The sequence below is a fragment of the Vicugna pacos genome, chromosome 7 (genome assembly GCF_048564905.1).
Source record: "Vicugna pacos chromosome 7, VicPac4, whole genome shotgun sequence".
NCBI lineage: Eukaryota > Metazoa > Chordata > Mammalia > Artiodactyla > Camelidae > Vicugna > Vicugna pacos.
The window spans coordinates 12829138-12852289 of record NC_132993.1 but is presented as its reverse complement, the minus strand read 5'-3'; the positions used below and the strand labels follow the sequence as shown (position 1 = coordinate 12852289).

Sequence of the window (23152 nt, the reverse complement as noted above, 5' to 3'; positions counted from 1 at the left end):
TCTCCACCCTCACCTAAAACAAACATGGAATCAACTCGAAGATAGTTTGCAATCAAATGAACCAGACAAAAAAGGTCAGATATTCTGAAAAAGTAGATCATTGGCTATTTTTTACGTCCTAAATTTTTAAGCTCCCCCTGCTCCTTTTTTTTGGGCCTCGTAATAGTCTCAAGTGTTTCAAATTAAGTCTAGACAAGAGTATTTTAAACAGCCTGGAGCAGCAACAATAAAGCCACGGTTTTTAATCTCTGACTATCCCCTGCCTGAGTGGCATGTCTTTTTGTTTGTTTTTCCTGAGTAGAGCTTAATATTTGGCCTTGTTTTTAGTTTACTGGTCACGCTGATAGTGGAAATTCTCCAGCATCAATTCACTGCTTGCTCCAAAAAAATAACTGGCACCAGTGCAGAGGCAGAGCAGTAGTCCCCCCTTATCCACAGTCAGCTGTGATCCAAAAATACTAAGTGGAAAATTCCAGAAATGAACAATTTGTAAGTTTTAAATCGCCTGCTGTTCTGAGTAGCGTGATAAAACCTCACACCATCCTGTTCTGTCCCAACCAGGACGTGAATCTTCCTTTCGTCCATCACATCCTGTCCACGAGTCTCCTACAGCGTCTCTTAGCTGCTGGCCTGGTGATCAGATTGACTGTGGGGTCTCGGGGTTTGTGTTCAAGTAGCCCTTATTTTACTTAAATAATGGCCCCCAACGGCCAGAACAGTGAGGCTGGCAATTCAGAGATGCCAAAGAGAAGCTGTGAAGTGCTTCCTTTAAGTGAAAAGGTGAAAGGTCTCCACTTTTCTTATTGAAGGAAAGAAGGAAGTATGCTGAGCTTGCTAAGATCGATGCTAAGGATGAATCTTCTGTTCGTTAAATCATGAAGAAGGAAAAAAAAATTCGTGCTAGTTTTGCTGTCATGCCTCAAATTGCAAGTTACGGCCACTGCATGACAGTGCTTACTTAAGACGGAAAAGGCATTAAATATGTACAATAAGGTATTCCAAGAGAGAAAGAGAGAGACCACGTTCACATAACTTTTATTACAGTGTACTGTTATAATTGTTCTATTTTATTATTAGCTATTGTTGCTAGTCTCTTACTGAGCCTAATTTATAAATTACACTTTACTTAGGCATGTATGCGTGGGAAAAAACACAGTATATACCGGGTTCAGTGCTATCCTCAGTTTCAGGCACCCACTGGGGGTTTTGGAATGTAATCCCCGAGGATAAGGCAGGGCTGCTATCGGGAAGAGGCAGGGATTTCCAAGGTGTGTTAACAGAAGTGAACAGGATTACCTACAACTCGACCCCTTAGGGTGTGAACACTTGAAAGGTGACGCCACCGAGGAAGTCCCTTTCTCCCTGAGTGGCCCCAGCCCACCTGCACGAGCGCACCTCCGATTCCCCGTGGCGAGTCTTGGGGGCGTTTGCGCGCGCACGCGTGTGCAGTGGGAGGACCTTCTCTGGGGACACCTCTCTGGAGACTTTGGTGCAGTGGGTCTCGGGCAGGACCTTGGCAAAAGCGTGTGCTTAACAAGCTCTCCAGGTGATTCTTACACACCATAAAGCCTGAGAGCCAGCATGGTCTGATGGTTAACGATGCAACTGGCCTTCAAGTTGGAGGGTCAAGCTGGCAGGGGCTACCCACACATCAGTCTTAAAAAATGAAAGAAGCAGCCTTTGTTTCCTGAAAAACACACAGTCAGAATGTTTGTCTCACAGGATACCTACACCCTATGCCCAATTTTGGCCAAGTAAGTGCCTAACAGTTGGGGAAACTGCTCCCTGCAACATGCCTGCTTTTCCATGTACCGCACACTAGGACAGGAACATCTCCTTGCATCATACCGTTTTCACGTTACTAGGTGGGGACGAAGGTGAGCTGAGACTAACACTGTCCATTTCAAACAGGGAGGGACGTGTCAGCATCCTCCCCCTTGAAAGTGAGCGGTCCCCCAGGGACGACCGCCCAGCTCAGACACAGGTGCTCGAGGCTGGAATCACAGCGTGGTGATCCCCCTCCTCAGGCTGCTCAAACACAGAGACATTCTCTGAAGATGCAGCTGAAAATATCTCCCTTCTCAGATTAACAACGGACAACTGGAGAGACTTCCCGACCGCCTTCCTCTTCCTGACAAGAGGCAAAGCAATCAGGAAAAGCAACTCGATGAATGTGGCCGGAAGTGGGCTGTCCCACACGCCTGGGACTCACGCAGACAGAGCTCAAGACTTGTCCTCACACCCTCAGACCACCATGCGTGGCAGCAAACTACTCCGGGGTTCAGACAGGACCAGGGGGAAGAGGAGGATGTTGCAACCAATTGAGAGACGAAGCACCACTTGAGGCAGAATGAAGAGCTGGCTGGCTTCCACGGTGACTGTGCCCTTGAGACCAGGGCTGGGCACTGTGGGAGGGCCAAAGTGGCCACAGGAGGAAGAGGTTATCCTGCTCAGAATTTCAGGCAGTGGTCACATAGGGCTAAAGAAAGGGGGTAACACCACACCCAGAGGGGGGCCTTCTGAAGGTGGAAGACCAAGAGCAGAGTTAGTGAGAGCCCGTGACTCTCGGCAAATGAGCCTTCCACACCCGTCACAGCAGCGGTTTCGCCTGCCGCCCAGTGAGCCTGGAGAGTCTGTCTGTTGGGAGACGGGTGCCAATGTCACGTGGGCACCGGACGGTGCGAACACGAGAGCCCAAAGTCAACTGAGGCAATTTATGAACTACTTTTTAAATAGCGATTTTAAGTCTTTTTTTTTTCTTTTTGTGGGGGGAAGAGGTAATTAGGTATTTTTAAAGGTACTGGGGATTGAACCCAGGACCCTGTGCATGCTAGCTAGGCATGTGCTTCACCACTTGAGCTATACTCTCCCCCGTCAGAGTTTCTAAGACTTCTTGCAAGTTACTGTGCTCAATTTTCAGTAAACATGAGTAAAGCCAGTATTGCTCACTCAATGATACCAAGATAACCAAGCAATAAATGCTTGAGTAGCCCAACTTCACTGCGGTTCACCCTAAATTCAGGCCAAGACCTAGGAAGAGCAGCCTCTGGCATGCTGAACCGGCACCCCTAAATGTAAAGTGACAATGGCAGCAGGGAGCTGGCCTCGGCACTGCTGTCCCTCGGGCAGCCTGGTGACCCTCGATGATGCCACCCAGAGTTCGTGCTCAGAGAAAGGCGCTTCCTAGAGAGAACGTCTGCTGTCCCAGCCCCAGCCCAGCCTCCTCCTTCCCCTCTTCTCCTGGGGTCCTCAGGGTCCACTCCCTTCACTTTCAAGCCCAGGCTTCCTGTCCTCAGTAGCCACAGCACTGGGCTCACAGCTTCCCTCTCTGTGCAGCTCTGGTGAGAAACACAGGGCTCTGGAGCTGAGGGGCGACAGCAGAGCACAGAGGTCTACGGAGCGAGTGAGTGCACAGGGAGCAGGTGAGCGAGAGCAGATCCTCCCTCCCGGAGCCCAGCGGGGAAGCAGATGTGTGCAGCACACCTGAACCGGGTGCCAAAGGAACGGCTGGTGAAGGGTGGAAGAAAGAGCCTAGAAATGAGCTGCCGTCATTCAGAAAATGACCCGGAAAGTGGGAGGGCAGCGCAGGTGGAGGGGCCTGGAAAGCTGTCTGAGTCAGGGTTGAGGGAGGTGAGGAGGCAGCTCGGACATGTGTCGTGTGGGAAGGGGGCGTACTGAGACCTGCAGGCTGGGGGTGCGGGGGGGCGGAGCCCTGGGGTGGGGGTGCCTGCAGCAGCCTGGCCGGGTTGTGGGGGAGCACATCGGCAAACAAGGGGCGCGGGCGGGGCAGCCTCAGCTCGGGGAGCGGGCTGTGCGGGAGCATATTTCCAGCCTTTTCTCTGCGGCCCGGAAGGAAGTGTGGGGAAGCATGTGCGGGCCAGCGTGGCTCTGATATGGATCAGTCCTGGGATTCCAGCTTTAGTGCCTACACATCCACCTCTTAAATGTGTTGTCAGCCTTCTTCTCGGGCAGTCTGAGCTTCGTTTCTTATCAACTTCCACTTTCACCTGTTCAACATCCGCTCCGACACAGCCCATCCCGTCTCCCCAGAGCGGACTCACGAGCATCCCATTCCCGTCCGGGCCCGGCGCGCTGACTGCGGGCCAGATACCGGGCGGAGATCCCAGGCCGTGTTCCTGCCCCATCATCCAACAGCCCCGCCAGCTGGTGACTGGACTTTCCCAGCTTCTGGGTCAGGAATGAAGGGGCAGAGAAGCGAGCTATCAGCCCAGGCGCACCGCTTAGCAAGTGGAGGGATGAGGCTCAGCCCTAGGTCTTCCTGACTCCAGAGCCAGAGCTCATCTGGCTGGCACCAGAGGGACCTTCTCAACCCTGGCTGGGAGCCCTGGAGGAGCTGCGACCAACACCCGTGCAGGACCCTACCCCCAGAGATGTCGAGTCAGTTTGTGGTTATTTTTTTAAACCCCCTCCACTCCCCCGTGGATTGGATTGGATTTTAACGTGGAGCCAGGGGTGGGAGCCAGACGCTAGACTGCAGGATGGCGAGGTCCTTGCCTCTGCTGTCCTGGGCCCAGTGTCGTGGCTGGCTCATGTCAGAAGTGAAGTAAACCCTTGTTGGATGAGTGAGGAATGAGGGCTTCGCACTTTCCCACTAAGGGTACTACCATCCTTCACCTTCCTGACCCCAAATCTGGAGTTCTCCCACCACAGGAGACGGCTGACGGGTCCTCAGGTACAGACACTCCCTTCTCCCACCCTTTTCCACAGGGACGTAAACATCTCAGAGCATCACTTTCATCCCGTTACCCTCTGTTGTCCACATGCTTTGGCGCTTGCTCTGGGTTCACTGATACAGCTGCACCCCTGAGTCTGGTATCTAAGACCTCAACATCCTGGTCCCAACCTCTCCTTTCAATCAGATCTTCCACCCTCCCTGCTCCAGATTCTCTGTGAGCCCTGTGCATTCTTGTACAAGTGGCTTCATAATGCATGTCCCTCTCTCTCCCACATCCACACCCGTGGGATGTGTAGACAGCCCTGCCATGCCTTTGCTCTTTGCCCAGCCACAAGGAATCCCTCCCAACTCTGAACATCTATACCAAGAATCTTACTTGGCTTCATTCCTACAGGGTTTCTACTCATCATTTCAATGTGCACAAGTCCTAATTTCCCAACTCAATTATGATCACTTGAGAGCAGCAATCTGATCTCGCCGGCAGCGACCAACACCGCACACGCTCTGTGAATGCCGCTGGGCACTCCGCATCTCCTGTCCCGGTGCAGACGGCCTTACCTGTAATATCTCGACTGCAAGTAGGTGGAACACACAGCCTTGGACACGTGACTGGCTGAACCAAAGTCAATGACCTTCACTCTGTACGGCTGTCTGGATGGATCTACCAGCATGATGTTTTCTGGCTTGAGGTCAGCATGGATAAGTCCTAGGCTTTTTAGTTTCATCAGGGCTGTGGCAACCTGCTGGAGGACTGGGCGAATGTATTTGAGGGGCAAGGGGCTAAACTTGTTCTGCTTCAGAAAGTCATAGAGGTTCTGCTCTAACATCTCAAAGACCAAGCACGTGTGGTTCTTGTGCTGGAAGCACTCGTAGGCGCGGACGAAGTTGTAGTCGTCAGCGCTCTCCGTGCTCAGGCGGGCTAGGATGCTCACCTCGATCTGACCTTGCCGGGCGTAGGACGGGTGGTTCTTCAGGATCTTGATGGCCACGATTTCATTGGTGCCCCGTTTCCAGCACTTCACCACTTGCCCGAATGTCCCTCGGCCCAAGAACTCGAGCACTTCGTACGTGTTGGTCATGGAGCACAGCACCTCATGCTGGACCAGCTGGTAGTCACCCTCGCTGTTGGAGCCGCTGTTTTTGGAGGTGGCAGTCGATGTGGTGGCAGTGGCGACAGTGGCCCCACTCGCATTGTTCTGAATCATGGGTGGGTGCTCCTCGATGATCTGCACGCTGCTCGTGTTCTCGATCTCCTCACTCTTCCGCTTGAGTCCGCATTTCTGGTAGGTGTCAAGGAGGCTCACAGTGCTTCGACGCATTAGGTTGTGCGGTCCGCCGAGGACCTGCCCGGTGACAGAAGTGCTACTTGCTGATGTGACGACTATGTGCCCGGTGCTTCCTGGGAAGATGATGGTCTGCTCGTAAGGTAGGCTGGGGTTTGGGATCGGCAGGGAGGTGCTGACGGTTGTGGCTGGCTGAGGAGGCGGCACGTTCTTGCTCTGGCCGTACACTTTGCTGTGGGAGCCGTACCCAGTCATGTCCCAGTTGGAACTCGGCTCTACTTTCAGTTTCTTCACGCTACAGAAGGCACTTGATTGAAGGGTGTGAGGGGAGAAAACTTGCACATGTGAGGCCATACCTGCGAGAACAAGGGTGGGGAGAATGAACATTTTAGTCGCCGTTGCACGAGCAAACTCAGCAAAGTCACTTGAGTTGTGACCGGCAGTGTGGGCCCTAGAGAGTGTTTTCCTCCCACTGCAGAACGAGGCCAGAAAAGTGAATCTATTCCACCCAGAAGCACGGTCTGGGCACTCGGTTTGGGGGCCCCAGGAGTTCCAGTGGTGCACCTGCCACCATAAGGAGGGTAGGAGACTTGAAGCGGGGATACAGTGCAGACTCAGAGACAGAATTTGAATCCCAGGACCTGGTTCATTACCTACTTTTTAAAAAAATATTGTTTGCGATAGACACAAATTCTTCCTCAATTCTCACTGGGTTGCAATCCTGTATTAGGTGGCCCAGCTAACTGTTACATACCTAGCTGTCCCACATGGTCAGCTACTCCTTGTCACAGACCCTAAAGCTGTCAGGTTTACTCATTCGAGGAAACATCCTCCCATGTAGGTCCAATCACGGAGCCACTCGGGATCTGCTAGCTTTCAGATGAACCATAATTACCCCCTGGCATCTTAGTCACCTTAAATAATTCTGCAGGGTTGAATCGACTAGCAGTCGGTCTGATGTCCTGATGTTTGGATTCAGATAGTCTGAAACATTTTATCAGCTTTTTTGAGGGGGGAGTGGGTAGCACAACTCATGGGTTCTAGTCACTCACTTTTCCTTCTACGTTCGTCTATCAGTCAATTTATCTAGAAAGTACTGTTATTTCATGTCAAAATCTCATCCACAATTTAGATAACCTCAGACATCAATAAGACCATAACTCCGGAATAGCTGGACAATGTATAATTATGGTGATACTGGAAACAAACAAAAACTCACAACGTATGAGGGAAAAGTAATAAGGCGACGAGGAAGGATAAGGCCTTAAAGGGAAAAACAGAAACAAACACTGCCCATCTTCTAAGCTGCAGCTGAGAAACATCTATAAAAGCACAAGGAAAGTGGGGTTTCTACCAAGCACCTCGGTGTGTAGCCGTCCTGCGGTCTGTCTCTCTGACCCCCTAGCACGACCCAGGGTGGTTCTTTACCATTTTCCTTTTCACCTTCTCACCCATCAGTCACCCTAGTCCACCCTCTCCCTCAGCAACAACCCACCTTCCACTTTGTCCAGAAGCCCAAGGCCAGCAGCCTTGCTGTCCAGCTTTATTCTCTTCATTTCAAAACACTCCTGAATTTACACCCGCCGTCCGTGCTCCCTTCCATCTTTCCAGTCTCTGAGGAAGAGGTCTCTCTCCATTCTGACATTAAAAGCTCCCCCTGTTTTCACAATTCACCCTCTCCCACTCTCTCTTGAATTCTACATGCCCTCCACTGTCCACTCTCTAACGGCTTTCAAGTTCTCACTGTTAACTGGATCCAAGTCCTTGGTAGGTACTTAACAAAGTGTTGCCTAAAGAATCAGTGACAATCTCTTCTGCCTTCACATATACACAGGTGCACAAGGAGACTCCCAACGTGGAAGGCAAGAGTAACAGTGTATCCTCCCTTTCAATCCTTTCCTTCTTCTCACCTGTAATCAATGGTTTATGCTCCCTTTTCTTCAAGGCTCGCTCTTTAATCCATCTCCCTGACACACACACCCACACTGTGCTCTTAAAGGTAAATGACTTCCTAATTGCCTAACCCAATGGCCCTTGTCCAGCCCCTATTCTCTTTGACTTCTTGGCAACCTCTGATCTGCTGACCACGACTTCCCCCTTGATGCTCTTATCTGTGCTGTGTGAATCTGTAACCTCCCCATCCTGTCTGATTACACACTGTGTGCTTGGCTGGTTCCTCTTCCTCCTTTAAAATGTTGGCATTTCCAACATTTGGACTCTGTTCTCTCTGGATTTAAGCTGTCACGTTGTCATATCTATGCAGACAACCCCCACGTGTTCATCACAGGCCAAGTTCTCCCTCGCACCTTCCAGTAATGATTGCTGCCTCCTGCTACAACATCAAAGATCATCTTCCAGAGACTAACTCCTTATCCTTCCCTAAAAATCTAGCCATCTCACACTCCATGATAATGTCCCCACGTCTATTCATAAAATACTCTATTCTAGTCACCTGGATCCAAAACTGTGGATTTACCTTTGGTGATTCTTTTTTGCCTCTATGCACAAGATGATGTGGAGTTCCTTCCTTCAAAATTTCTTCCTTCAAAATGTCCTTTGAATCCATCTCTTTGTTTCTGTTCTTGCTGCCACTTCCATAATTAAAGCATTTATCACTCTCTAATAGACTAAAACAAACAGAGACATCTGGTCGACCTGCGCACTTGTTCCTCCTCCAGTTTGTCCATCTTTAGCCACCAGACTATCTTCCTAGAGCATTTTTAAGCATGTCACTCCTCTGTCCAAAAACTTCCAATGATTCCTTAGTGTCTAGAAGATAAATCTGAGTAATCTTAACGCCTTCACATTTTGATTTCAACTGCTTTGTTGGCTTCACTTCCAACTATTAACCTTCCTGAATCCTCAGTTTTAATTAAGCTGTTCTATTCACTGTTTCTAGAATGTCTCTATATTTCTCACCTCCATGCTCTTACACCGTTCCCCCGTTTGGCACGCCTTCACCATTTCTCTCAACTTATCCAAAGGCAAGAATTCGACACTTCCTCTTCCCAGGCGCCAGCCCCCGACGGTGCCCCAGCTCTCCATTCCTAAGGCGCTTACCGTTCATACTGCCCATCTGGCCACAAGCCGCATCTCCGTCTTACAAAGTCTCATCTTGAATTGAATTACTTATCTTTTGTGCTATATAACTTTCTACGCATTTAAGTCATGTTTCCATAACCAGGCTATATTCTGAGGGCACAAGCAACAGTTTATACTTCATACTTCTTTTTTCCCCTCTAACATTAGGCTGAGTTTATTATCCATGGTAGGCACTCAGCTGATGGAATAAAGCCTTTTAACTGGCCAGGACTCCGAGAGACCTTAGTTCTCCAGCTACAGAGCAATTACTAGTCACAAGCTATGGAACCTGGCCTTACTCTGGAGCATAAAGAAAAACTTGCCAATATTTTTGTACCCAAACCAAGGCAGAATCCAGGCAGCTCCTGTCCTGGGGTCAGCAGTCACATTTGTCCTAATTCATCCTGGCTGTGCTCTGACTTCCCAGGGGCAACCTCAGCCTGTCTAACACCCAATGCCTGCCCTGAACTCCCTTTGACCGTGATCCCTAGATCTGACAGAAGCTTCCTTTCTTGTCTGGTTCCTGAATTCCAGTATCTACCTGTGCAATAGGACTGACTTCTGTAGGTAGTCTTCTGCCTAACAGGACAATTTTGGCTTGATTATTTAGAATTCACACGTCACCTGTTTCTTCCTACTGTACTTTCTGCTGAGGTCAATCTCTCCTTAATTCTGTAATAACATAGAGAAAGGCTTTTCCATATTTATCAGTATTAAATAACCATACTGTCTAGATATTTTATGCAATCTCTTGGCTTTTAGTAACTTATCCACTGAGCAGGCAAAGCAAAATGAGCATTTCCCTTATTTGGGGGGATCCAGCTTGCCCCTTACTCCACCACCCTCAAGTACTTCGTGGCAGGACCGGGCGGAGGGTGGGGGGCGGCGGCCAGGGGTCAGAGGTGGCAGGAGAAATATGGTGCTGTTACATGAAGGAGATGCAGGTCTCTTCTATTTTGACTGTTTCAAAAAATCTCAGTGGAAAGGCCAGGGTGTAGAAGTGGAATTTTACAGAGGGGAAAAGGATGGTTTATGACTTATTTGCTATTGGGATGACAGCCAAGGGTCATAAAATTGTGGAAATTGTCGCTGGCTACCTCTGGTGACAGATTCCCAGGATCAGAGAGGAGATTTGCATGGCTAGAATCCGGCTGCCCAGACCCTGGCCTGGCCTGGTGTGGTCACTGCTGCTCCTTTATAAGGTCAGCAGCCACTTTTCTAAGAGGCAGACACAACTCCCAATACAGCCTCACTTCCCCTCCCTCATATAACATCGTCTAAATTTAAGGTGTACAACATGATGATCTGATATGCATATATATTGCAAAATGATGACCATAATGAGGTCAGTTACTACCTCCATCACCTTAATAATTACCTTTTCTTTTCTGTGTGGTGAGAACATTTAAGATTTACTCTCTTAGCAACTTCCGAGTATACAGTACAGCACTGTTAACTGCAGTCACCGTGCTGTGCATTACACCCCAGAACTTCTTTATTTTAGAACTGGAAGTTTGCCAACACAGTCTTATTACCTTTATTCTGCAGCACAGGCCATTTTGCTCTGTCAAGCAAACTGCTCAAAGAAGATGTAGCAAAAGAAAGTCTTAAATAAAAATAATAATTACTACTACTACTATTATTTATTTTTAAATCTCTAAATTATCTTATAAGGGGATAAACTGCTGCTGGTAGCTGCGTAGCTTAGCCATAATCCTGCAGGAATGACCACACTTATTTTCAAACATTTCTCCTTGAGAGTATTTTTCTGGAACAAATCCTCCTGATGAGTGGAGCTCGCAATGAGTCCAGCCCACACTTTTGCATTCTATTTATTCAGGTCCCCAAGGCTGGGGGCGAGGAAGGGGAGGGCCTTTAAGTTTTCCACTCTGGGAAGAGCTGTTTCCTCTCATTTCTTTCTGTGCTGACCTTTGTACTCGCCAGGGCCTGCTGCCCTCCTTATCTGTCAGTGTTCTTTTCAGAAAAGGCAAGGGCGCAGTGAACATTTCTGGTTTGATCCTACAACACAGGAATTGCTTTTAAAGTCATCTCTGCTCTTCCTATTTGGCTCTTAGGAGAGAAAGTGAAGTTTTCGCCTTCCTTGGAAGACTGGGAGGCTATGACTATATGGGTGTGAGGGTGGGTTTTGAGCCCATGAGGAGTGAGGGGCCCTGGAAACCACTGCAATAATCACACCTGCTCCCTAGAGGGGCCACCAGACCCAGACCGGTCCACGAGAGCCTGGGTGGCCTCCCAAGAGAACAGCAACATGACGGCCACATTGTCATTTATATGAAAGCACAGCAAGTCACAGTTTAGAACTGCAGTTTCTAAAAGGCACATCCCCATTATCACGCCACTCTGTCTCATGAGCAGGTCAAAGTCATAAACACTGAATATTAGATACACCTCAGGGCCTTACATGCTTTTTAACGTTATATGGATGTTATAAAAGTGACCAGTAAAAAGCATTTAAAAACAAATTTATTAAAATTTAAGTCAACTAATATCACACAACTGTATATAATATAAGTCTTTGTATATGGCAAGTGAAAAACAGCTCCTATAAAGTGGGCATTAAGGTACATCTCATAATTAGCAGAAGTAAAGTCCATAATTCTAAGAAGTCATTTCTTATTATTGTAAAGACAAAACATTGCCCCTTTCATGCCACAAACAAATCCAGGTTCCCGGCTACTTGGAGTGCATTTCTGACAGCCTGCATGCTAAAGGCAATAAATGTGCTAGGCCCTCCTCTGGCCACTTTATTCAAATGTTCATTTTGCATTAAAAAAAAACATGCACGTGAGTCTACATTTCAGAATACTAGTTTTAAAACATTTGCCTTCTACTCTTTATTATAGATGCCATTTACATCCGTAAAAGGCTATCACACTTGACTTCAAACCCTATTATCAGGATTCGCAGGATTCTCCAGACTTTAAAACCTTGAGCACCTAGTACATACCAGGCTCTAGGCTGGACATTTGATGCACAGGGCAAACACACGTCTGAATTTGTCTGGGACAATCCAGAATTACCCTTGTGATGCCAATTCAATTAACAAGAGCACCCTCACTTTCGTTCTTAGAAGGGTCTTAGTTTGAAAACTAGGATGTCAAGGGATGGGTTTAGATTCCTATAAGTGGAAAAACCAAATCCTGACCCCAAAAGTTTGAACCTGGATAATTCTATGCGCCTCTTTATCTTAATAGTTTAATGAGAAATTAATTTTTCTAGGGTTAAGAATAATTTTTTCCACTTAAAAAAAAAAGAATAGTTAAAGATCTTCATGATCTTCCAGAACTCTTAACTCATGAGAATTTTTAAAAGGTCATTTGTTAAAGGACTGGCTCATTTATTTCTTTTTTTTCCACTTATTTGCTTAGTTTCTTCATGATTTTATATTTCACAATTAGATGAACTGAAAAGTTGCTTCACATCTGAGTACATTTCCTTTCCATTTCACCACCCCAAAATTATCTACTGGAAGATCAGACTCTGGTGAAACTACAGGGATGAGTGAGGGTTCAATCATGATTTAAAAAAACTAAACTGAATTCAATTTCACTGAATTCTATCAAAGCTCAAGAGAAGAAATTATAAGTTAAACAGGGGCACTTTCTATCAGCATATAACGTTTAATTTTGGTGTTGCAGATGTGAAATAGATTACCACTCAGAATCTAGTCACATTATTAAAGAGAACAGAATCACGAACACCTTAGTTTAAAAAGTGCCAACTTCCCCACTTCCTAAGGTCCTTTTGACACACACTTCTACCAAACAGTAAGTTTTCTTAGAAGCTACAGATTTTTGGGGGGGGGGGTAATCCAGAACCCAAAGGAAGGATTAATTCCTATACCTAGCTGAATGCTAGGTACGTATCTCTTACAGATCACATTATGAACATATGATACAATAAAATCATAGGATATGTCAAAAATGTCAAAAATACATGAATGTTGGAAATATGCATCTAAATGGACATTTTTAAACACCTAGAAAAGTGTTAATCTGTATAATTCTTGATTACCCTGTATAATACCACAATTTGATGTCTTAGGGAGTTGAAAATAATAGAAAAAATTTCTTCATTGACATATGAAACAATGTTCATAAAATTTCAATGACACTCATCCTGCTTATCAAGATTATATTATCAAGTAGTGCAAAGATAATTTCAAGTTAGCCCATTCCTAAAGGATATATTTCTAAAATAGTGTATACTGTCTGTGGGACCTATATTTCCATCAAAGTCTGTTGATCCACTAGGTGTGTAATGTTAAAAACATAGTATATACCATACCAAAGCACAGTTCAGGATCAACCACAAGCTCTACAGAATTCTTTATCAATAATGACAAACTGCTACTGAGTCCATTAGGGAGTCCTCTATATTAAAGAACTGCAGTTGGGGACAAAAAGACTCACAAAGACGTCTAAGATGTCAGCACTGCGCTAAAGGAGCTGAAAATCTCATGCAGTTGCCAAGTTCAGCACGACATAAGCAACTCACCAAAGTAAATGCGATTGGCATTCAGACGCAGGAGTCACTATGGGCTGTGGTTAGACAAGGGTTTACAGAGCTGCAATTAGAAAGATGTTGTACCTTTTGAAGGGCAGAAGGACAGTGTTCCAGCTCTTTCTAACTGAGTGTAAGCAAATCGGGGTGTTGGGGGTGGGTGCAGCTGGTACTACGGTCTCTACCCTCAGGAAGCTGAGCCTCTGCTTGGAGACAACTTAGGAGCATTTAATAGTAGTCATACATGAACAGGTGCTACCCCCTGCATAACTGTCAGTCTACACTGTGCGAACCAACAGCCTACTTATCTAGAATTGTCACCTTCTGATAGCTTCAGTCTTCTATAAGTAATTTTTAAATACTGAAAAAGCTGGTGTGAGCCACTCACTTTACTGACTGTCACCTAACACATGATTAACAAGTTGCAGAGGGACTGTCTCTACTGGTTTGTTCTCCGTGTCAGACTCCAAGTGCTCATACCCCCCAGCTGTAAGGGCAGGTGCCCTCCTCTGTTTTACAGATGGGTAACTGGAGTGGAGGGAGATGACGCAGTTGTCCAAGTTCACTTTGCTTCCACCAGCAGCACTGGGGTTTGAACTGAGGTCTGCCTGACTCCCAAATTCATGCTGTTAACCATTCTTCTTCATGCTTTAGGTTCTTGAACTTACAGCACCAAATAAGGAGACGGGGACCATCACAGCTGAGGACAAATGAAAGCTGGCATGTGAGAGGAGACAGATCTAAAGTATGGGGCACACCAACCGCGCACCACCCGGTAAGACAGAGGACACCCTCGTCAGTGATCCCAGGCCAGCTCACACTTCTCTGTCCTCTGGTTATGACGACATTTGAGAAATATAACCACTAGGAACTGTTCAAATGAAACAAATTTACCTCCTGAAAGAGGTAAACTCCACTTATCTGATGCTCAGTGGCAGAGTGGACAGAGCTCTGGTCTTGACTGTGGTGATCTGGGCTGCCACGGCAGTCCAGGGATGAGGTTAATGAGGATCTGGACTAAGGAACTGCCTGAGAAAACAGAAGGAAGTAGCAGAAACATCAGGCTTTGCAGAGAAGAAAAGGCAAGACACACTGACAGATGGGACTTGAGGACAAAGGAGAGAGAGAGGAATCTAGTACATCTGGGGCCTGAAAGGAGTGGGGTTCCATGGACGCTGGTGATACCAAAGACGGGAGGTAGTTTTAAAGTGCTGTTTATCTTGGAGAGGGGGGAATGGAATGGGTTTGCAACAAGTTGAGTTACAAGCACTGACAGAGGATCCAAGTTGAAATAGTCAGTGTTCAACTATTCATACTGAAACTGAAGCAAGGAAGTGCTTCATTTACCAAACTTAACAGTGTCAGGAGCCGCTGGTCACTGACATTCAGCATTTAGTTCCCATTTGCTGAGTTGACCCCGAATTAAGACAAATTATTTTGAAAAGAGAATGGAGAGCAATCGTATGGGCTAAGCTTGCACAGGATGAATTGGAGGGGGAAGAGGGCAAGGTGACCCTGAACCAGTCCACGCATGAGGCCAAAGGTAAAGGGGTGGAGCCCAAAATATTGTCAAACAGAGATCAGTAGGACAGAGTGACAAAAACATAGGAAGGGAAAAAGACTATAAAATTGAAGAGTGGCATCCCAAAGAGACTGAGAAAGGGACGATGTTGCCAACGACAAGGGCTGAGTCCAGTTGGAAGAGCTCTGTCTTGGATTTCACTGTAGGCATTAGGAACAACACAGAGGAAACGTTCTACATCGACCAAGAGAAAAAGCTGGCCAGGAGAACGGGTGAGAGGTCGTGGCAGGAGATGCCGACCTGCAGGCTGGCATCCACACCCAGATGAACACGGAGTCACGTGGGTAAGGTTGTTCCCCAGGAGAACTGATGTAGAAAGCAGAGCAGATGGCAAGTCAGGTAATCCCTGGGGGCACAGACATTGTCAAACAGGATGGGGAAGACAGTATGGGTCACAGGGAGAAGTCAAGGATAAAATGATGGGGGGGGAGCAATTAAGGGACTGATCTGGGAAAATGAAAATAACGCAAGTGCTGCTGGCCTGGCTGGCAAAAGGCACCAGCCTTCTTGTCCCACAGGGTCAGGAGGAGGGAAAGAAGGGGTGCTCCTTTGGGAAGAGAACCGAACGCACCATGTTATTATGCCCCCTACTTTCCCAAGACATACGATTCTCTTAAGGACTTTCAAAATCTTTTACATCATCTTCCTTGAATTGGCAAATTCTACCATAAGCTTTATTTTATCAACGGAGAAAACATCCTTTCACTACCATTTACAAATTCCCCACACATCTGTCTACCTACTGGCTCATTATCCATCCAAATCAGTCCCTCCCCTTGTTCAGAGTCACTTTCTCATTCTGAAAATTGCAAACTTCTCCTGTAACAGCTTCAGGGAGAGGGTAAGGCTCAGTGGTATAGTGTGTGCCTGGCATGCAGAAGGCCCTAGGTTCAATTCCCAGCACCTCCATGAAAATAAATAAAAATCTGTAACAGTTTTAAGCCTCTCTCAAATTCACTTCCTGGGACTCTGCCACAATGCCTTGGACTAAGCCATAAGCCGCTATGGATGAACCAGGCTTTTGCTGCAGTGGGTAAGTACACGGAGCCTAGAAATTGGTTATCTAGAGTCTATGTTACCAAGTGTTCCAAGCAATCTGCAGATTACCAATCCAAAATAGCTCTGGGGAAGAAAAAGGTGATGCTGATAAGACATGTGTTTTTCAGTCTCTCTGGGAAACTGGTAGAATCAATGAAAGGAAAGCAAGCGTGTAAAAAAAAAAAAGACAGCTCAAAAACTCTTTTTTTAAACACTCATTGCATTAATTAAGAACCTAAATTATTTAAAAAAAAAAAAGCGAAAACAACTTCTCAACATAGGTGAATTTGTCTGCTAGGGTGGCCGTACACAGACTGGGGGACTCAAACAACAGAAATGTATTGTCTTGCAGTTCTGGAGGCTGGAAGTCCAAAATCAAGGTGGAGGCAGGGTTGGTTCCTTGTGAGGCCTGTGCGGAGAGGATCGGTTCTAGGCCTCCCTGAGGGTGGTGGGTGGCTGTCTTCCCTCTGTGCAGGTCTCTCTGTCCACATTTCCCCCTTTTATAAGGACACCAATCATTTTGGATCAGGGTCCACCCTAACAATCTGTAACGTGACCGCTTCTGTAAAGACGTGACCTCAAATAAGGTCACAGTCTGAGGTCCTAGGGTTAGGAATTAAATATATGAGTTTTTGCAGGTGGAGTGGGGGCGGGCAGGGGTGCGGGGACAAGTCAACCCTTAAAGGTAAGCTTCAGGAAACCAAAAGCATTTTACCAAAGTGTAACTTTTGCAGGATACAGAGTCATGACTTTCTCAACGCACTCTCTGTCTTCCCCTCCTTGGAGATAAGACGTTTCATGTTGTGGTTTCCCTATATTTTGCCTCAAAGGACCCAGGCAGGGATTTCAATTAGTTAAATATTATATACGGAAACAAGCACAAGCAAAGTGATTATTTTCAATAAAATTCTGCATAAGTCTATGTTACAGATGCGGTGCTTCTGGAGGAGGTCATGCAGGAACGTGTCTGTGACATGCATCGAGGAGTAACTGTCGTCCTTTGGGTATAAGAGAGAATTAGAAGTGACATATTAGTAACAACAAAACGAGAAAGTGCACTACGTTTCTCGTTCTGATTCTGCGTGCGCCAAACATTTCGGAAGGAGAACGTGCGGACACTCCAGAGACAAGTCAGTTGTGGGCCGGGCAGGCGCTGGCTGAGAATTAGGACCTTTTCTTCTTCAGGGCCACCTGGGCGTTAACAATGCGCCTCGGGTCGGGCTTTTCCCAGACACACTCTACTTCTCTTCCTCTCCCCACGTAGACCTTTTAGTCCCAAACTGGTACAGGCTTACATTTTTCAACTTTGCTTATCCTTTCCAACTCAGGATCTCAAGGAGATAACCTTTTAAACACTTGGTGGGATGAAAGGGACAAACAGCCACAAACCATAAAAACAAAATCGGCTATACTTCTGGTTTCAAGCAATCCAGAATGTCATTTAAATACGTATTTTTGCAAAGATCTAGAAGGCTGCTCACCCCGTCCCTGAAATGTTCTAAGTGAGGTGGTTAAAGTTCCAATGGTATTAATTTTCAAGTGTTTGAGTCACAACAAAGCCTTACAAAAGCCTTGTCCCCGAATCTTCCCGCACTCCCTACCCCTCCATTCAACGTGGTTTCCAAATCACGACCCAGCACCTCAAGGAAGCAGTGAGCAGGAGCAGCTACTGAGGGCTGAGGCACGCGTCTAGCGATGCTAGGATAACCCTCAGATGGAATCTGTCTGTCCTTCAGAAATGGCTTATAAAGTCCAAATCAAGACTAAAAAATCAGATGGGCTTTTTTTTCTCTCTTTTAGGCAAAAAAAGAAGTGGTTATCCTTAAACGCCTCTTACCAAATTATGTGTTTTACTTAAACCTCACCCATCCCATGCCCAGCCCACAACTAATGTGTCTTTTGAACTCAGCTTCTCCTTCAGAAATGTTTGGCATCCTCAGAATCAGAACTAAAATCCTACTTTACTCTTTTCCATTTTGGTGAATATTACTAGACCACTGCCAACTCTTTTATACCAACAAATTATGAAAATTTGAATACTCTAGGTTACTGTATTACTCTGGGCAAATTCTGTTACTATGTGTCCCCTCCAAGGATATGCTGGAGTACTAACCCCCAGTACCTGTGAATGTGACCTTATTTGGTTTTCTTTCTTTCTTTTTAATGGAGGTACTGGGGATTGAACCCAGGACCTCATACATGCTAGGCATGCACTCTACTACTGAGCTATCCCCCCTCCCCCGAATGTGACCTTATTTGGAAATAAGATCTTTGCAGGTGTAATCAAGTCAAGATGAGGCTGTTAAGGTGAATTCTAATCCAATATGACTGGTGTCATTACAAGAAAAGGAGAGAAGACACAGACACACAGAGAACTCCACGTAAGGACGGGGCAGAGCGTGGAGTGGTGCAGCGGCAAGCCAAGTGATGCTGAGGACTGCTGGGGGCCACCAGAGCCAGGAGGAGGCCAGAAGGCATTTACTTGGAGTCTCAGCAGGGGCATGGCCCTGCTGACACTTTGGTTTCAGACCCGAAGGCTCCAGAACTGTGAGAGAATAAGTCTCTGTCGTTCTAAGTCACCTGGTTTGTAGCACTTTGTGACAGCAGTCCTAGGAAACTAATTCACTCTGCAATATAATTCAGGATGGATTTCATGGAAAAAACATGCCTGTACTCCAGCTATGATCAAGTATTTATAACCACTGCAGAGTCACGCGGCCAAATGGCAAACTGCCCTTTCAGCCTGGCTCTGCCACCTCTTGGTTGGAAGACAGTAGGAGCATCCTCAGCTTTACTCCCCCATCTCTGGTCCAAGTCCCAGGGGGATGCTGAACACCTCCTCTCTCATGCAAATATATTTGCTCTTTGTGATCCACACGTGACTTCAAAACAACCCAATTTCTCCAGAAGGCATAGAAAAGTTCAGTCTGTTCTCACTAGCCAGAGCAATGGTTAAGGAGACCCGGGACAGTACTTCCTCAGACCTGCCCTTTCTAAACTTAGCTTCTTGCTGTTGTCCAGAGAAACCGGGACAAAGGGCCACCATCTGCATCCCACTCTCAGTGCAACACCTGTCGCTGCCTCTTGTCCTCATGTTTATGTATTTCTTCTAACATTTCTCTCATAGGCTACCTGCCAAGAAAACTTTTTGTGAAGATGTCATACAGACCCAGCGATGCCCATGAAGCCAGATGCATGGAACTCCTTCCCCTGGCTTCTCTCCAGAGACAAAAATTTCTCCCTTCCTCCCCTTAAAAGCACAGTAATACATCCTTCTTACTTGATTTAAATGGTGACTGCTATTTATGACGGTAACTCTACACTACAGCCCCTTGGCTTCTTGGAGAATTTTTCATTACTCTCAGTTGCCTTTAACTGACATCTGACAAAAGTCAATCAGCGATCGCTTTGGGGAACGGAGAGGAAGTGCCACCTCAACTCGACGGTGTAAAGGAAAGAAAGAGGAGTGGGAAGACACAAAGGGAGAAAAGCCAGAGGAAGGGGGGAAGCAAGCAGGGACGCTGGGAGGGAGTAAGGCCACGGATAAGGGAAAGGAGAAAGAAAGACAGGGGGAAAGTGAGAAAACAGAATGCAAGCAAAACTGTACTGCGAGCACACTCAGAATGATAAAGTAACACTGTGATGTGTCTTGTAAACTGTAAAGCACAAAAATGCTCCGCGGTGTTATTTACAATATTTAAGTAGGTATTTGTGCGTAGATATTGTGGATGTAAAAGTCAGCTGGCACAGGGCTCCCTTGGCAGGGCAGCCAGTAGCCCGTTCTAAGCTGTGTAAATGAAAGTGGGTTCTTTGGTCTGCTGCAAGGACATTTTTATGCTGTGAGTCACTGTCATCAAACCAGTCCTGGTGTTGCTGTGACCCGGCAAGCTCACAGCGCTGGCCACCGGCACACGGCCTGAGGGGAGGTGCCCACTGCAATTATACCGGGTCTTGCTCCCTGCCCCTGGAGCACAGCGAAGATGGCAGGGAGGTCTCATGTGTCCTGCTCTGGGGCACATATGATGGCAGCTGGTGACATAGGCAGGCTCCCTCTTAACAGTGGTTTGTGTTCCAAGAGCTCGTTTCAGCTTGTTTCTGAGTTTCCAGCAACTGTGTTGGATGCGGGCTCCGCCCCTCGCTGGCCGCAAGGTCCCAGCACGTGGTGCAGCCTCTCTGCACCTCAAGTCCTTCACCTATGGACTGGGGACAGGATCGCACACGGCCCGGCTGTGAAGTAGGTGGGCTAGTGTCTCTCATGCGCTTAGAGCGGTGCCTGGCCCAGAGTAAGCTCTACACGAGTGTCCGGGGACAGGGAGCAGAGGGAGGCCCCCCGGCCCACCCACACGCGGCGAGGCCAACAGGCCGGCGGCTCGTGATGAAACGAGTTCTCGCGGTACCACGAGTTCGCTGAGCATCACTCCTGCCGGACGAGGGCCTCCGGATGCTACTGCTGAATGACTGGACCAGAGAATCAGAAAGACAATGAAATGGAACAAGAGCTTACCTGTTACTTATCTCAGACGCTGTTCCTCAAGGAAAGGGCAGGTTTGGTCAGGAAGAAAGCTGCTCCCAACCATTCTGAAGAGGGTACCGTGGAAACTTAAGAGTCAGATACAGACTCTGCATTTCACCTACTTTACCTTAAAAAGTATGCATTTCTTTTCCGTGTAACATTTTAATCAAAAGCACTACTCCCAGTCACAAATGGGGCCCAGTTTCTACGGACAACATACTCGCTGTACATTTGTACCTATTGTATAAACTATGACCTAAGCGTTTCTGAGTGAGCACTTCATCAGGAAAAAACTTAACACTCCTAATACATTTGATCTTTTTTTAAAAAAATAAATTATATATGTTCTTCTTTACTACTACGTTTATTAAAAACACAAAATAGAAAATTTTAAAGGATGAGACAAAATCTGCATATTCTTATGTTTTCTTCCATACCCCAACAAACTGTCCTGAGCCCTTCACTTTGAAAACTCCTGTTACAACTCGGGTAGCCAAAGCCACGTAACTCAGAATTAGTCTTGGCCATATGATGAAACCTGGCCAACAAAAAGTGAGTGAGGAGTGTCATTTCTGGGCAGAAGCTTTTTACAGCCAGGGTGCCATCTGCCTGTTTGATCCCTCTCTCCTTTGCCAAGGTAACCAGTGATGATCCGATGATCTAGGGATGGGAGTAGGCATGAAAGAGGATGACAAGGAGCAGAGACCCCAGCTGACACAAAGTGGACAGGCAGCAGGATGGTGGAACAGACTTTTGTTATTTTAAGTCCTTGAGATGTGGGCAGGTGTTTGCTGCTACAGTACAACTTAGCTCATCCTAACCAGCACTGTCATGTTCCTCAACGCTGCCATCCCTAATGAGTCTGAATTAATGAGGTTGAATGTAATTACACTGTGATGCTCAGCATCTTCACCCATCAAAACCAAAGCACACAGTTTTAGAGACAACTTAAAAAATTCTAAATAGTTCAGTTCCTATCTTCCATATTTTAGCATCATTTCTGTGCTTTGTAGAAATGCTTCCCAAGAGCAAAGTGTCGAATGATGGCACAGTGCTGATCCTCACGGCTCTTAGTGACTTCAGGTGTGCACACACTAATCCCCACCCAATAACTTTCCTGGACGAGTGAAAGGTACAGGATCACCCGTCACAAACACCTCTCATTTGATTTGGAAGCTTCGAGGCAAATGACTTACTGGTGACTAAAATGGGAAGCTGCTCTCCAAACCCAAACAGGAGTTTGGCACTGCAGAACTGAGGCTTGCCCGCCCTCGTGGGAGGACCAGCGTGTGCCCCGTGCTGCTGCGCTCCTTGGGAAAAATGGACATTTCACATCCTGCCCACAGTTGCGTGATGCAATGGTTATGTTCTTGGTAAAGAATATTCAAGTTCTGACATCATAATAACCATGGATATTACTCATGGTAAGCTCACAAGCCTGGCAAGGCACAGTCTGTACCCTCTTTATCACTGAAGTCAGCAATGGGTTTAAAAATAGCATTGCTCACACACCCAGGGCACCACTGATTCATTAGTGGCTGAACAAACACTATTCTGGACTCCTTACTTATATGGGATTTTGGATTGAGATGCCTAGAATTGAGACACAGCATCTGTCATTCCCCTTATAGGGGTGTTGCATTGTACTATTTTATAAATAGGGATCTGCAGATCCTAAAAGAAGAAATCCTCAAAACTTACAGACCAGGGTTTAAGATGCCATCTTATTTGTGGCTCAAAAATGATGAACCTAAAATGTAATTAACCAGAGTATCTATAAACTTGAGAACTGTAACATGCTGCACACATCAAAATAAAGAGGGCTGATGTCACAATGGTAAGTGATACTCACCCCAGTGACATCTATAAATGAGAGTCAGAGATTTTTCATTGCTAAGAGGGGAAAGGAGGCATCTGAATCTAGATGCCTGATACAGGTTCTTTAGAAACCCAAGAAATATGCCTAGGACAGAGAATGTTTTCATAATTTATAGATACCTTAGAAACACATAATGCCTTTTGCTCAAATTCTGTGCTCAGTGAGCAATCGCTCATCTCTAACTGGGATTCTGTCCTTGTACATACATGCCTAGGATTCTCCCTCTCTTCAAAAGATTCAGATTAATCAGTCTTCTGTACGACTGGTTAGTGGGAATCAGTCCTTCTGAACCTCATAATCCCTGATGAATTTATGAAGTCAGATTTCCAAATCTCCCCAGCCAAGGTTTCTAGAGGCCATGGTGGGCATCCAGAAGCATCGGCTGAGTGCCTGCTAGGTCCAAGCACCGCCCCAGGTAGGGAGGCTGCGGGCATCATGAAAAACAGTACAAATAAAAAAGATAATAAAATAAAATAAAAACAGTACTACTGCTTTTCAAGAGACCAAAAGGACGAGGCGGGTGATATGAGAAAAGACAGCTGACTGCATAGGGCAG

General features: G+C 46.6%; 1 protein-coding gene and 1 long non-coding RNA gene across 8 annotated transcripts in view; one reads left to right on the top strand and one right to left on the bottom strand.

The window, feature by feature from the left end:
• HIPK2 (homeodomain interacting protein kinase 2) overlaps positions 1-23152 on the bottom strand; it is a 252551-nt gene that overhangs the window by 123175 nt on the left and 106224 nt on the right. For 6 of the 7 annotated variants that reach the window (XM_072964349.1, XM_072964348.1, XM_072964350.1 and 3 more), the window contains exon 2: positions 5255-6335. In XM_072964349.1, coding sequence (XP_072820450.1) covers positions 5255-6335 — 1081 coding nt within the window. Of the gene's footprint in view, positions 1-5254; positions 6336-21913; positions 22021-23152 lie in introns of those variants that run through there. The other variant, XM_072964352.1, reaches the window with a different exon arrangement.
• Positions 5764-20654, top strand: LOC140697307 (uncharacterized). Its single transcript, XR_012074211.1, has 3 exons — positions 5764-6122; positions 14239-14359; positions 19332-20654. It is a non-coding gene; the product is annotated as an uncharacterized lncRNA (long non-coding RNA).